The following is a 17,088-nucleotide window of genomic DNA, read 5'->3' on the forward strand; positions in this document are numbered from 1 at the left end:
AGGCAAGAAGGTGTGTGTTTTTTTCCAGAATATAGTTCTCCTCCTGGCTTTCATTTCAAATATGGGATGTGCTGGGTTAATATTTGTACTCCTGGCCACTTTCAAATCTTATAATGTTTTTTAATCAAACTACTGACTTTAAAAACATGTACACACCATACAGCAATGTTGTCTTTTATTTGCATCCCAATACAAATATTTTTGAAGTCAGTCTCTCTTTTACTTTTGAGTATTTTCTGTTACTGCAACCTCCAGCTTATTCCTAAATGCTTGACAATGTATGCATGTAACTCAGTGTTATTATTGCCTCCGGCTAGCTTCATGTCATCTAGTTTGTCTTTTGCTCCTCTCCTTTGATAGTATGATCAGGACCAATTGTGAATCTGCCAGATGCATTTCCTCACAAAAGGACAAATCTAAGACAGCTTGTGTTTTTCCCTCTGTCTTTCAGGACTGCTCACATTAAAGGAGTTCCTCTTCCCTTTTTTATGAAACTGAGCTTGCTTAATCAGAGATGGAGCAAACAGACTGCAAACCCTACCAGCCTCTGTCTAAAGTCAAGCATGAAATGGATCTAGCTTATACCAGTTCTTCTGATGAGAGTGAAGATGGAAGAAAACCAAGGCAGTCATACAACTCCAGAGAAACTCTGCATGAGTATAACCAAGAACTGAGGATGAATTACAACAGCCAGAATAGAAAGAGGAAAGAAGTAGAGAAATCTACTCAAGGTATGTTTTCATTGGATTTTTGTAACCAATATTATTTCTCATTGGGAGATGTTTGTATGAGCAAACTTATGTTTCAAAAACAAATTTGCTGATGTTAACTGGTTAATAATCTGCACTGCTTGCATATGCTTAGTGAATCTTTTTCATATGTCAGCCCAGCTGAGGTTGTAGGTCACATGTGCTTTTTACAGATTATGCATAAATTTGGATGCAACAATCTTCTTATCAGAGCATGCAAAATTTATCTAATCCTACAAATAGCCATTTACAGACTGAAGGATAAATAATTTGTAGTAAGATGAAAAGTAAATAGCCAAGTGCTTTTCAAGCCATTGGCTATATGGGAAGAAATTCTCAAATAGGTATTTGGCTTCCAAAAGAGCTTCAGAAAGACTTGTGGAGAGCACCAAACAGGTGTGCATACAAGAAGTCTTTCCACACAGTACTGAAAAGTTATGCATCACAGTCTTAAGGGAAAGTAAGACTTTGTTGGAATACTTCCTGCCATAGCCATACTGTGGAGCATATCCTTTAGACAGCCTTGGTTTGTCAATTATGGATTGATAAGAAAGTTTCTAATAAATAGAAAACAGGTAGCTAGAAATATGAGTTTCTTATTTTTTTTTAAATGGCTAGACAAGCAGTTTTAGACACGCTTTTAACTACATAGAAAAAATATAATGACATTGGCATATGTTACCTTTTTTCTTTTAAAGAATAAGTCAATGCTAAGATGAAAAAAGAGATTTTATTATCTAGATCTGTCATTATCAAAGTGTGTAATCTGGGCCAGCAGCAGCAGCATCACCCACAACCTTGTTAGAAATGCAAATTCTCAGATACCACCCCAGACCCTGTAAAATGTAGTAATTACAAATGAAAACGACTGTGTTCTAATGATTATTGGGATTTCATACTAGATGAACTTTAAATGGATTTAAAGATTTAAGATATTCATGGTAACATTTAAATATACATCGAAATGTTTTTTAATATTAACTATATTGCTCATTTTAAGTTCTTAACATAATTGGTAAAAGTTTTATATCTGTTTTTTTTTCAAGTAATTCATTTAATCTTCCCTATTGATTCAGCTACAGACAGTGTAAATTTGTTACAAAATAATTGTATTCTTCTGCCTACATGGCGATTGGGAAATGTTTTCCTATGGGAATTTTTTGGCTCTATTATGCTTTAAGAAATGTGTAGTTCCCATTAAAATATTTCCCTGTAAGTTTGTCTTTAAATAATATGAACTTACAGTTGTGAGTTGTATGTTATAGGACTGGAATACAGAGTGCTTGAACTAATATGTTTTGAGTTTAAATAAGAATATACTTCTAGTGATATTTCTAAAAATATAAGCAAATTTTTACTGAGTCAGTATGAGTTAGCCAGCCTCAGATTTTTTTTTTTCATGCATTGTGATCAAAATGAATTTTGGGAAGAGATAATTTTATCTTCTGTGATGCCATCCTAACTTCCTTTCAAATAACCTATTATTATTCAATTAGCTTTTATTTAGCACTTGCTATGTGTCAGGCCTGAGTCAGATGCTGGTGATGGAGATGACTATGATAGTTTCTGCTTGAAACTCATAATATGTTGGAGAAAATAGACATCAAACAAATAATTGCAATTAAAAGTCCAGTGGAAGAACATGGGAATTTCTTTCTATGGATAGGTGATATTTGATCTAGGTTTTAAAATGTTAAGAAGAGCTTACTAGGAAAAGGACATTCCAAGAGAGTAGATTAGCAGGTGCAAAAACATAAAGGCCTGGAGTGGTGAACATTGCAATATGGATAGAGTAAGGTACATTGGAGCCAGATCACGAAAAGTCTTGCATGCCCAATTTAAGAGTTTTTTTTCTTTAAGCATTAGAGAAAGCTTTTAAGTGAGAGGGAATTTCTTGGTAAATTCTAATTTTTAGGATGAGAAATGTAGAAAAGAATTTTAGATGTGTAAGCAGTGGTGGGTGTAGAAGATTGATTGCAATTGGGGAAAATGTGATAAAGGGAGACAATCTGTGAAGCTACTGAAGGATCAGAAGGTCTCAACTCTGTCTATATCAGTGGAGGTGGAGAAAAATATTCAAGAGATATTAGTGTGGTGGCATTGATAGGACTTGGTAATTGATTACTTGTCAAGGTTTAAGGAGATAATAGAGTGAAGGATGACTCTAAATTTCAAGTTTGGAAAACTGGGAGGATGGCGATCCATTTACCAATACAAGGCACATGGGGGAGGGAGTATGAAGGGTAGAGAACAGGTTTTTTTTTCTGGACATGTTAAGTTTAAAATGATTGGGTGACATCCAGATGGATTTTCCCAGCAGGCAGTTAGAAATGTGTGTCTAGAGTTCAGCAAAGATCTGGACTGCTAATATAAGTAGATTTGAGTTTATTAGTATCTTGAAGTAGGAGATGCTTAGGGATGAATGAGATTACACAGAAAATGTGTAGAGTGAGACTAGAAAAAAGCCATGGACAAAAATCTGAATCTATCAGTCATGTACTGATATAAATATGTTTTCAACCTATTTAAATTTTTAACTAGCACCGTTTTTTAGTGCACTGACATGTAACGTAAACTAAAGTATAAAGATCTAGGTCAAAGTCTAGAAACTCAGAATCTTATCTGCTAGTGATTTGCTGATTTTTTATAGAGACCTAAGAAGGAAATACGACCTCTTTGTGAGAGAAGTGAATTATCCTACATCAGGTAAAACTTTGGGCCTGATGATCCTCTTTTTTGTAAGGTCCAGAATCCTCTTTGATGTTTTATTCCACATATTTACTGCCTGTGAGTAAAAGACAATGTTCTTAATTTTCACAAATATATGTCAGTGGTAACATCTTGAATCAGTCTAGTTAGAGTTGAGCCTGACTCAAAATACTGTTGAGTTTTAAGTCAGGAAGGAAGAGAACAAACATGTTGATTGGGCTCTTACTGTAGTGCCAAACACTGTGCTAGATGCCTTTCAATCTTACTAGCTGTGCAGCCTGAACTAAGTTACTATAGCTCTCTGGGCCTTTATCTCATCTGCAAAATTGACATCGTCATCATCATAATACCATAACCACAAAAATAAACAAACAAACAAACAAAAAAAACAAACAATAAATCTTGCATAGTACCTACTATGTTCCAGGACTCTGCTAAGTGTTTCCACTTTTGGGGCGGAGTTACTGTGTCATCAATTCAGGGCTTGTTTTTGGGCAATATTAACAAAAGAAAATTCTTGCTTGATTCCATCTGAAAGTATCTTTATATTCTTATCATTATTTGCCAAGAAAGAGGCACCCCCATGTATATACATAGTGTTGGATTTTAAAACTGATTTTGTTAATTTTCAAAAGCTTTCAAATTAAGAGATGGACACTAATCTAATATTATTCACAATTCTTTACTAACAGGATGAATGATCCTTAGGCAAGCTTATTTCATATGAGTTTTGGCAGGTGTCTAATAGCAGGGGTGAATTTCCTGGAGGCACACAGGCTAGCAATTGTTCCCAAGCAGCCTCACTCCCAAAGAAGGCATTAATTAACTAAGAAATTAGTGTAAGACAAATAAAAATATAAATATTTAGATATATAAACAAAGGATAATAATTTTAGCTATGAGAGTTACCATATCATTTTTATAACAGATAAGATTAGTTTTGAACATAGGTATTTTACTGAAAAGTAATTTTGAATGAAAAGTCACCCATGCATAAAAAGATGTATGGTGAGGATCTATTACAGTCCCACCAGATCATAGACTCCCGAGATACTACAGCTGATACAAACATTTCATTTCTCCCTTCTTAAGCTGCTCTTTTGTGCTTCTCTTTCTCCTAATATGGGTTTTGTTTGTTTGGTTGGTTGTTTTTCATTATTACAACCTAAGCCTAAATCTCACATTATCGCCATCTGGTGGAAGAAATTTAAAATTGCCAATCTGTGTTTACCAAAATTACTTGGAAGGAAAGCTTATCCTATCTTACATCCATTTTTTCATTTACTCATTTATGCATCAAGTATTCACTTAATGTCATCCATCCATCCTTTTTTCATTTTCTCATTTATATATCAAACATTCATTTAGTGTCAACTATGTTCTAGATACTATGCTAGGGGAATGAAATTCATCTTGAAATAGATACACGTGACTACTATTTCCCCCCTCGTTGCCCCAGACTTCATTCCAAAGGTGCTCATACAGCATTATCACTTGGAGGCTCAAGGAGTAGACAGAAGCCCAAATTCAAAAAGTACATTTCTTGATTCTTATTTCAAGCACTTAGTAGTAGTATAAACTATTATTTGCTTATATCTAAACAGTTTAAATAAAAATTCTTACAAAAATCTTTAAAAAAGAACTCTTAATCTCAAGGTCTGTGTTTATGTGGTAAAGATCATAGATGGCAGGTGTAATATAATGTAGCATGGTTTTTAAAATGAAAATTTCAATAGTATTTGATCATCTGTGATGCATTTTCTGCTGTGAGCATGTTATGCTCCAGTTGTCACAAGTTTCTAGCATAAAAAGCTATGACTGCCCTTAGACTATAAGGTAAAATGAATTTATTTAGCACCAACTCCAATAGACTCATGTCTTTTAGCCAATATCATTTGTTCATGAAAACTTATATAGCATCTAAAACTGGGATGGAATATCTGTGGCACTTGTGCCACTGCTCTCTTTACCTGTCGCATGGTAGACATCCTTAATCAAATCATGGTGCTCTTTCTTGTTGAGCCAAACTCAGCCTCACTCTTATCAACACAGCATTCCATGCGAGCATCATCAATCAATTAGAATTGGCAAAAGAGATGGAATCTATTTCCTATCTGTGGCCTGCTTATCCTTGCTAAATTCTGCATTAAAATCTAAAGATATAGAGATGAATAGGAAACACTTTTTGCCCTCAAAGTATTCAGTGTACATTTGGGAAGGCAGATTTAAAGCAACAATAGTGGTGCAATATAATTGGTGTTGTGATCGCAATATCTGTAAAGTACTATGGGAGTCTAGAAGCTAGAACCATATACCCTGCTTAGGGAATGACAATCTATCTATATAAAAGCCTAAGCAACTGAATGACCAAATGAACGATTGACTGGTCACTATGATGTGCACTGACCACCAGGGGGCAGACGCTCAATGCAGGAGCTGCCCCCTTGTGGTCAGTGCGCTCCCACAGTGGGAGCGCCACTCAGCTGATCGACGGGCACCAGATGCAGGGCTCATGGCTGGCGAATGCAGCTGTGGCAGCACGAGCCTCTCCTGCCTCCGCGGCATTGGCAGCAGGCACAGCAGGGTCGGGATGAGCAGGAGCAGTGCTGCGCCTGGTCTGAGCTCGGGCTCCTCCCAGGCCGCCTGTCACTTCACGCACTACTACATCTTGGGGGATGTCGAATTGCGAGAGGGTGCAGACCAGGCTGAGGGATGCCACTGGTGTACGAATCTGTTCACCAGGCCTCTAGTCCTATATAATAAAGAGGTAATATGCAAATTAACACTCACACCCTCACAAGATGGCTGCCTATGACCAGGCCAGCAGGGGGTTAGTGAGGGATGACCAAACAACTGAACAAGCAGGCTGCATGGGGCGACCAGCCTGGCAGGGGGGTTAGTAAGGGATGACCAAATGACTGAACAAGCAGGCTGCATGGGGCGACCAGGTCGGCAGGGGGGTTAGTGAAGGACGACCAAATGATGGAACAAGCAGGCTGTGTGGTGTGACCAGGCTGGCAGAGGGGTTAGTGAGGGATGACCAAACGACTGAACAGCAAGCTGCATGGGGTGACCAGGCCAGTGGAGGGTGGGGCAGTTAGGAGCGACCAGGCTGGCAGGGAAGGTGCAGTTGGGGGTGACCAGGCCAGCAGGGGACTCAGTTGGGGATAATTAGAATGATGGGGGGGCAGTGAGGGGTGAGTAGGCTGGCGGGGGGGGGGGCAGTTGGAGGAGACCAGGCCAGCGGGGGGGCAGTTAGGGGCAACCAGGCCAGCAGAGGAGGGCAGTTGGGGACGACCAGGCTGGCAGGGGAGCAGTAAGGGGTGACCAGTCTGGCACACAGAGGCAGTTAGAGGTGATCAGGCTGGCATACTGAGGCAGTGAGGGGCGATCAGACTGGCAGGCGGGGCAGTTTGGGGTGACCAGTCAGGCAGGCAGGTGAGCAATTAGGAGCCAGCAGTCCATGATTGTGAGAGGGATGTCCTGGATTGGAGAGGTTGCAGGCTGGGCTGAGGGGACTCTCCCCCCCGCCATGCACGAATTTCATGCACTGGGCCTTTAGTATATACATAAAAGCCTAAGCGACCATTATGACCTAATGACCAGAATGACTGGAATGACCGGTCAACCAGTCGCTATGATGCGCACTGACCACCAGAGGGCAGATGCTCAATGCAGTAGCTTTCCCCTAGTGGTCAGGGTGCTCCCACCGCCAACTTTCCATGGCCCCTCCCCCTGACCGGCCAGCCCCCATTGGCCCCTGGTGCTAAACCATTCATAGACAACCTGCTTCTGGGTTGGGGTTTCGTACATAGCAGAGCAGCTCCCTGGCTGCAATCTATTGAAAGTCAGCCCTCAACACAAGGGTTTGTCTTGCTCCCTTTCTCTCCCTTCCCCGGGGGCCACACGCCCACCTCAGTGGTGGCATGGTGGTGAGGGAAGGAGGAGGGGGGAGGCAGGGAACCATGTGGTGGTGGGGAACTAATGGCGGCAGTGGCAGCCGTTCCTTCCGCACCTGGCCTAGCGACTGTCGCCTCCTCTTTTAACCCTGCTGGGGCCCGTGGGCCCAGGCTGGGATGGGGAACTGGGGGTGGGTGGCGGTGGATGCAGCCCTTTTCCCAGGAAGCTGAAGGCTGGCCCCCTCCTCGGGGCTGGTGGCCAACTTCCTGTGATCCCTCCCCCCAGGCCGGCCAACCTCCTCTGGTTCTTCCCCCCTTCCCCTGTGCACTAATTCATGCACCAGGCCTCTAGTAATGGTTATAAGAGAAACACCCAACATTTATTAAGGATAGGCACTGAGTAAGGCACTTTAGATGGGTAATGTTATTTAATCTTCCTGATAATGCTATGAGGTTGGGATCATTATTATCTCTATTTTACATATGAGCAAAGTGAGGCAAAGAGATACTAAATAACTTGCCCAGTATTACAGAGTTTGTAAGTAACAGGAGTGGTATTGGAACCCAGGCAGTCTGACTTTAGAGCCCATTGCCAGAACTACTGTGCAGAGATACATAGCTCTAAATCCAGGTCTCGAGTTTAAGAAAATGGTGTGTGTGTGTGTGTGTGTGTGTGTGTGTGTGTGTGTAGTTGGACTCCTCTGTAGATGGTTCCTGAAGCAGGTAGTAGAAGAGATCATCCAATAAGAATATGTACAGTTTGAAATAAAGAGAGCCAAATATGGTACCCTGAGACACACTGGAATTTAAATTAGTAAGGAAATAGTAAGTAGAAGAACAGAGGTGGTATCAAAATGGCAGAGAAGAATCCAAAGGTTAGGGTATCATATAAGCCAAAAGAGGAGACTTTCCAGCTGGAAGGTGTGACTAATATTGTTAAACACTTCAGAATCAACATGTAGAATGAAAATTGACAAAAGGCAGTAAAATAGGCAGTTTAGAAGGTCATTGCTGACTTTAGACTAGAGATTCTCCACTTCAGTTGGACATTAAAATTGCCTGGGGTGTTTTACAAATTCCAATGCCAAGACTGCTCCTCAGACCAAGTAAATCAGAATTTACAAAGGTGGGTCCAAGCCATTTTAAAAATCTTCTCAGGGGATTCCAATGTGCATAGAAGGTGGGGATTTGCTGCCTTAGAGAAAGAAGCCAAATCATAAAGATTTGAAGAATAAATACAAGTGAACATAATGACTGGAATAAGGCTCTGTTGGCAAATGTTTCAGGATCTCATGTGGAAGGAAAGGCTTTGAGGGGTTCAGTGCTTCCTCTGAGACAGAAAGTAAGTTCCTGAACAGAATGGCAAGAGTTGAAGTTCTTGTCTTAGTGATCTCAATTTTCTTGGATAAATAAAAGACAAGGTTACCTTCTGGAAGTGTGGATCAAGTTAAGAGCTTCAGATGAGTAAGGGGAGAGGTTTTTTTATTGTGTCAAGATGGAGCTGTACATACATATATCTGGAGCTCAGATGAGGAGGGACTGACGATGGAGATGTGGGGATATTAATGACAGTAAATATGATTGCCCATTATTTGTCAAGTACTCTGCTTGATGGCTACAGAAAGTTTTTATTTAGTGCCATAACTCTATGATGGAGAGATAATCATCATGACACCTATTTTATAATGTTATACAGCTCGAGTAAATAGCAGAGCTAACATATATATCCATGACTCTCTAACTAATGCCTGTATTCTTTCCCCTACATGATTAGGTGCAGCTCTAGTAGATAATGTCCACCTTGTGCTACGAACTTTAAATATTAATTCTCATTTGGAAAATGTGGTTTCCAATCAGAACTGAATGCCAAACTGAAATTGGAAATTCTATATTTTTGGGGTGCCAGTCTGTAACAGATTTAATGGAGATAGGATATGTACTTTGTGTATTGAAATGTATTCTTCTAATGTAAAAGGAACTCCTGACTGTCCTCCTTATTGTTACCAGTGTTCGTTCTAAAACACAAATCAGATCATACCAGTCTTCTGAAAATCTTTCAATGTCTCCTAATGCTCAGACAAATAGTTCTTCACAGTGGGGTGCAGAGGAGGGGACCAACTAAATGCTTTGAAAATCTGATAAAAGCTCTTAATCTTGTTTTCAGGGGGGAAAATGCACATATGACAACATTGGTCATACATTTCAAGGGATTCAGGAAGCCCTTGAAGTCCTTCTGCATCCCTTTTCCTCTTCTTCAGTTAGCCACAGAAGGTTACAATTTGTCACTTGTTAGATACCAATTAATTATCAAATGATAGGATTTACTAGAATGTGGTGGAAATAATTTAGGAAATAGATTCTTAAAATTAACTTTGGAAAAAATACATGGCTGCCACTAATTGCAGACATATTACAAAAGTGTGGTTTTACCTTTGACCTTCTCTCTCTTGTTGATGGATATTCTTTATCCCAGAATAGCTAGGTCACTTTTTCAGTTCTTTTACTGCACTGCTTCTGAGGCTACATGGCCTTCTGCTCTCAGTCTGAAAATATATCTTTCCTCTGTATCTCATCCCATTTCTACTGTGTGTCCCTGAGCCCATTTTGCTTCATACAATGTTTAACCCTTTTCCAAAATCTAGATTAAAACCTGCACCATAGTATGGGGAACAATTCTAGTGTTATCTTCTTAAATAGCTCTTCATTCAATGGAGTTGTACATTTTCCTTTGAGGATCTACATAATTTCAGAATGAAAAGACTGGCTATTGGCTAAGTGTTACAGAGATGACTGTGTCCTGGGAAACAAAGCAGCTATCCTCTGTTCATTGTATGATTTGGTTCCTCTCTTTAAATTTCCTCAGCTACAGGGCAGCATCAAAGGGAGTATATAGGTCTGTGATTGGGAAGAGTAGGTGGGGAGGGTGGGGGGAAGTATTATTGTTTTCCTTTTAACTCTTTAGGGCCCATTTATTTTATGGTTAACACAAAAGCTGGACAAGGCTAAGTCAGATAATTTGAATGGCAAAAAAAGATAATGTGACTGAAAAAGAGAAACTACTGAAGACTGATGAAAATGGGAGGTTGGTGAAATATAGAAGAAAGCAGCTGTTAAACCTAAAAAGTTAGTGAAGGGGCATGGATTTGGTTCAATAGACTCTCTGTGGCATATTGAAGTGTTTTATTTCATACAGGTGATTGAGACTACATCCATGTTACATGTTGATTCGGTTTTATTACCAAGATTTGAGCAAGAGTCTGAATTGGCATTTGAAAATGTAGCTTTATATTCATGTGAGCAGTCAAAAGCAGTTTTAAATATATGCAAAGACATGACTATGAGGTATTGCCAACATGTCCTGTCAGGAAATTGTGCTGTCAGGAACCTACTCTCCTGCTTTTTTGGTCACCTGTGATGCAGAACTAGCTCCATATACAAATAAGATCTATTTATTTTCAGCACTCTTCTTTCTCATTATAATTCTGCAAGGGTCTAGAGGTGACAGAAGATAAATCTTGAATCCCCTGGAACCTTGGAAATATTCTCATTTGAAGCCTTTATACCAAAAGCTAAGGATCCTGCAATCTTGTCAGCATAAACTGAACCATATGCAGTGCTATTTTGGTGCCAGTCATTCCTGTAACACATCAAGTATTTAATTTTGTTACTCTTGGGTTTTTAACTGTCTGAGCAAATGACCTCTAGTGTCTTTTATGTCATGTAAGAAAGCAGTTGGAAAGGGTCTTAAAGGCAAAAAGAAAAAATCAGGACATGCCCAAACTTTTTATAGAATTTAAAAATTTGAGTTAATATTCATTTCTCTATTTTCAACTGAGACATTTATACGGCCCCCCTACTAAAGTCCAATTATGTCTCCTCATTAATGGTTCAAGTCCAGAATTTGAACAATTTAAAAAATTATCACAGGCATACAACCAGGCTGAATGCTAACGTGGTTCAAATTAATCAATAAATATGGCCCCAAATCACCCTTGCAAATTGGAAAAAAGTAATCTGTGGTTTTGAAAAATGGGAGAGTCACAAGAAATGCAGGATTTTATTGTATGTTCATATGCATACATATACATATTTAATTTGCATATTTTGTGCCCACCATCATTTATGTATATAATTTATATTTTATAATTTTATAATTATAATTTATACATATGTATAACTAATTTAAAGAAACAATGAGATGGATCAATGTTTAATGGAATAGCTCTGTAAATTTTTTTCTATTGATTGCATTTTCTTAAACAGACACACTTGTATATAATAACGGAGGGGCACTACAGAAGAGAAGTTATACGGAGCAGCATCTAAAATTCATACAGGGATGTTCCTGCCTCCTGTTTCTCCTGTAGGTTCCCATCCCACATGTTCTAAGCCCCACACATGCTCAGCAAGTGTTAGTGGCTGGCAAGCTATGTGTTTCTCAATTGTTCCCCTCAGACACTTGCATAGATAGCAATTAAACTAATTTCAGAAGCATTGTAACTGTAACACACAACCAAGGCCATCAGTAAGCATATTCTTTCCATCCTCACTATGATTGGCAGGGCCAGTGTATCTGGTTAATGGATCGTGAAACATATCTAATCAATTTGACTTAAAATACAGTTGAGTTGCTGTGCCATCTTTCATGCTTTTGGAAATAACTTTAGAGCCTGAATCACTAGTTGGCACATAATAGGTGTTCAATGAATATTCATTGAACAAATGAATTTATTGAATGTATAGCACTTAGCATTCTCTTCTCATATATTAAATTTATGAGAGGCTCAAATTTGAATATTGTCCATCTTGATGCTATACAATTGACCCTTTAATAGCACAGTTTTGAAATGTGTGGATCTACCTATACATGGATTTTTTTTTCAGTAAATAATGTAGATGTATTTTCTTTTCCTTATGATTGATTTTTCTTAATATTTTCTGTTCTATAGCTAACTTTATTATGAGAATACAGTATATAATACATATAACATAAATGTTTTAATCAACTATTATTGGTAGGGCTTCCTATCAACTGTAGTTATTAGTATTAAGTTTTGAAGGAGTCAAAAGTTATACATTGATTTTAATTTAACTTTATTGTTGAAAGTATAACAGATGTCCCCTTTTCCCGCCATTGACCCACTCCAACCCACACTCACCTCCCCCGCCCCAGGCCTACCGCACTATTGTCTGTGTCTATGAGTTATGCATATAAATTCTTTGGTTACGTGGATTTTCTACTGTGTGAAGTGTTACCACACCTAACCCCCATATTGTTCAAGGGTCAACTTTTTATCTCTTTCACTTTTTATAGAAAAGTATTTGATAAGTTTTAGTGTATGACGCTTTGTTTGAATGGTTTCTGGTCTTGACTACACCATACAAAATTAGTTTCTATAAAATGCTTATGCAATTAAGTATAAGTTCAAAAAGTTCAAAACCTTTTGAGTTAACAACAGTTAGCCTAAAATTCATTGATGAAAAGCCTGTCAAGATGCATGTCCATTTTTATTCCATGCCTTAGTTTGTAGAGTTGGGTTTGGATGTGGAATTGAGTTAAGCCTTTATGTGTTATGCAGGAGGATGTTATTCTGATCATTTACTTCCACTTCTGTTGTACTAGACCAGTGGTCAGCAAACAGCGGCTCATGAGCCACATGTGGCTCTTTGGTCCCTTGAGTGTTCTAACGCCATTTCTTCAAAATAGACTCGCCCAGGCCAAAAACCAACTTCTGCGCATGGGCCACGAAGTTTCAATTGCACTGTACGTGCGCGCCGGCACGTGGTATTTTGTGGAAGAGCCACACTCAAGGGGTCAAAGAGCCGCATGTGGCTTGCGAGCCACAGTTTGCAGACCATTTTACTAGACTATAGATATAGACTCCATTGAAGAAGTGACTCAATGTAGAAGTAGAGAACCTGAAATCTTGGAGGTGGCTTTGTATTTTTAAATATTTGTCTCATTCTTATCAATACCAAATGCCAGTGGTAAGTGGAAAGGGAGATATTTAAATTAAATCCTATTATTAAATTTTTGTTAATGGATGTTATACTGTACTAATAAGATGATCTACAATGTATATTTGTAACTTTTATTTGCATGTATTCAGTATTGTGGGATTTAAATTTATGTTCCAATATAAAGTTTGGAATGTATGTTGTTAGAATTATGCCTTCATAGGAACACTGTGAAGGTCTTTCGTCCTCAGATTTGTAATCAGATTCAGCAAGAGTGTCATCTGAAAGTTACAATTTTAACAGACTAAACAGACTCTCATAAGTCATTCATTTTCTTGGTAAAACTCTTGAACTTTTGCTAACATAACATTTTTTGAAAAAGCTTTAAAAAGGAACACAATTAGCAGTGTTTATTACTCAGGTTTCAAACCAAAGGTCAAACCACTTAAAATTGAATAACAAGGCTGCCTAGCACCATCAGAGAACATGCCTTTAGGCAGGACCTCACCAAACCCACCCCTCTAGAAATTACATGAAATTTGATTCTATTTCACTCCTATCAACAAACTTTGGTGGTATTGTGATGTGTTCATTTTCCCCTCATACCTTAGTATAGCAATTCTAAGTTTTCATTCCATATACCATTAAGATTCACCAGAGTTTAGCTCAATAATCATAGTTTTCCAGAGAAACATACAATAAGTATTGTTGGTCATTTATTCTGAAGACATCAATAAATTTCTAGCATTTTCTAGTGTTTGACAATGTTTACTGCTAAGTGTATTTTACCAACATTCCAGAGGTAGCACTTTAGATATCTTACCCCTTGTCCTGTCCTTGAAGATCATGGAATATTACGAGGCACCATTAATCAGTAACTGGACACTTTTATATAGTGCAGTATTTTGCACATAGTGGGCCAGGCATTTAACAGATATTAATAAATTGAATGAAAATGTTTCATATCTTTCTATTGATGTTATTTATTGGTGAATTATTCTGGATGGTGTAATAGAAGGAATACTAAACTAGCAGCAATGAGTTCAAATTGTTCTTTTATTTAATAGGATAGCACAGTGTCATCACAGAAAAAGTGCTTAGTAAATATTTCCTGAAAGAATGAATGAATGACTTGAGTTGAATTTAATGGAATCGAATGAAGCCTTGAGCACCCTCTCCCCTCTAACCCTCTCAGGGTTTCTCTCACCTTCCAACCTGTCTCAAACATGACTCCTCTGAAGCCACTGTTTCTCCATCAGCCACTGTCCTGAAGCCTACTCTTCACTATCCCACATTCCACAAACCTCAATCCCTAATGCAGCACTAAAACTTCTTACCCTTGTGTTAAAAAATAACAAACAATAAAACAAAACCAAAAAAGCCCTGCTCTTCTGTGGGATACACCATACAACTATACTTTACCAACCCTACAGGCATGGTCCCTCATTTCTTTAAAGGTTTTGTGCCTGATAAGTTTTTCCTGTTGATTCCAAATGTTGGTATAACCCTGGGTTCATTTGTACCAGCTTTCATTTGTAGCTGAACCATATATATATGGCTAAAGTGTCCCCTCAGGAGTTCGATTGGGAGACCGGGAGTTTGATCGCTCACTATGACATGTGCTGACTACCAGGGGGTGGCATGGAATGAAGGAAGGCCCTGGCCAGCAGCCAGCAGCTGGGGAAGGAAGGCCCCAGCCGGCAGCTAGAAGGCCCCGATCAACCCTGTTTGCCTGCTAGGCCAGGGGACCCTACTGGTGCATGAATTTTGTGCACCAGGCCTCTAGTTTTTAATAAACCTCTATTTCCCTCTTCACCTGGATAGGTCCTTCTCACCCTGCAAGTCTCCATCTAGGCACTGCATGATCTGGAAAGCCTTCCTTGATCCTGTGCAATCTTGACTGGCTGCCCCTCCTATATGCTCCTTCAGTACTCTGTCAAGCATGTCAAACAAGGCATGTGGCCTGCAGGTTGCGAGTTTGACATGCTTGCGTAGATACTCCTACCACAGTACTGATCTCCCTTAATTGTAATTGACTGTTAACTTATTTTGTTTCTCCAACTGAAATGTAAACTTCATGAGGGCAGGGATTATTCTTTTCACTCTTAAAACTCTATCACATATAACTGCTTAAAAATATTTTTTTCTGCTCAACTGGCCAGACTCAGTGGTTGAATGTTGACCTATGAACCAGGAGGTTGCAGTTTGATTCCCAGTCAGGGCACACGCCTGGTTGCAGGCTCTATCCCCACTGTATGTGTGTGTGTGTGGGGGGGCGGTGCAGGAGGCAGCTGATCAATTATTCTCTCTCATCATTGATGTTTCTACCTCTCTCTTCCTCTTTGAAATCAATAAAATATATATTTAAAAATATTCTTTTCTTTCAATAAGGTAACTTTTACAAGGTTTTGTTTACTCTTATGTAAAGTGAAGATACCATTTCCTTACTGTGGTACAGAGGATCAACTGAGATTGTGTACATAAATCATTCTGAAAACTGCTGGGATACAAATATTATTCCAAATTGTCAAATCCTTTCACAGTGTCTTCAACTCACAGAATGCCAATTACAGCCATTTTCAGAGAGTGATTTCCTGCCCATCCTTACGATCTAGGAAATTTTGTCACTGGAAATGACATGAAAACAAATGAAGGAGAACTTAATGCATGGGCATGAAAGAGCATTCCATGTCCACAGCCAATCTGATTTCATTTAAGAGTGTAAGATTCCATGTACTTGCTCTATCCTTAACTATATGGATGAGCCCTGTCATAGTGAATGTAGTGTAAGACCTTCAATTAAACTGCTGTATAACACCAGGGAATGGTTTTAAGTTAAAATCTTCTTGAGAATGTCTCTTCTGAAAATGACATGATTAATGCCAGATAATAAAAGTTTTAAATCCTGAAAGAGTATTGATGAAAATAAAATTCCTAACACCCATCATTTTCAGGATGGTAGTCACACACATTACCAAACTGGATTCGAAAAGTCTTACTAGTCTGTAATCTGCCAAAAGCAGATTGGCTTTTGTTATATTGTAGGTCTTTGAAAACTCTATCCAAAGTGGTTTTCAGCATTAAAATATGTACTCCTAATAATACTAGCTGATGGCATTGACCTTAAGGATGGAGTTTTCGTGACCCTTCAATAGCAGATGAGACTTACTCTTTTTAATTCTTCACTGCCTTCTATTGCCTTCATGACACAAACCCATTTGAAAGGTTTTATGATCCAATCTCATTTCAGTTACATACCCATTATTGAATACCCATATTTATTCAAAATTCTGTACCTACTAATGGTTCTGTTATTTTGGGAGTGCTCAGGAACTGTTAATAATTGAACAAATTAATCTGAACCCTATGCTTTATTGGTAGTATATAGGAGGCACATTGTATTGATGTTGTAGTTTGAAGAAATGGAAATATTGCTCTTTAGTTTAATATCCTGATTGCCTTCATAACTAAGCATCCACTGGATTATTTTACAATTTGGTCTCCTCAGAGTGAGAATGGGAGAGTTTCTAATCTTCTAGGGGATATTTTTCTTCCTTGAAAAAGGTTATGATAACTAGATTTGGTAGCTCATAGAAAGCCCAAATCAATATTGCCATTGACTTTATCCACATAAGAGGCTTAACTTCATAGGTGACTTCTGAGCAGCTGAAACAAAACAAAAATCAGTCTCTGGTGAGTTCCCAAATTTAAAATAAAGTTGAAAGCTGGTGCAGAAAAATGCTTCCAGACTAACAAAGACAGCAGTGTGGGAC

General features: G+C 38.7%; 1 protein-coding gene across 3 annotated transcripts in view; it reads left to right on the forward strand.

Moving 5' to 3' along the window:
- Positions 1-514: 514 nt before the first annotated feature.
- Positions 515-17,088, forward strand: part of TENM1 (teneurin transmembrane protein 1) — a 665,414-nt gene continuing 648,840 nt past the window's right edge. For all 3 annotated transcript variants that reach the window (XM_028135671.2, XM_054717981.1, XM_054717985.1), the window contains exon 1: positions 515-731. In XM_028135671.2, coding sequence (XP_027991472.2) covers positions 515-731 — 217 coding nt within the window. The remainder of the gene's footprint in view (positions 732-17,088) is intronic.

This window comes from Eptesicus fuscus, chromosome 1 (genome assembly GCF_027574615.1).
Source record: "Eptesicus fuscus isolate TK198812 chromosome 1, DD_ASM_mEF_20220401, whole genome shotgun sequence".
In the NCBI taxonomy this organism is placed as follows: Eukaryota; Metazoa; Chordata; class Mammalia; order Chiroptera; family Vespertilionidae; genus Eptesicus; species Eptesicus fuscus.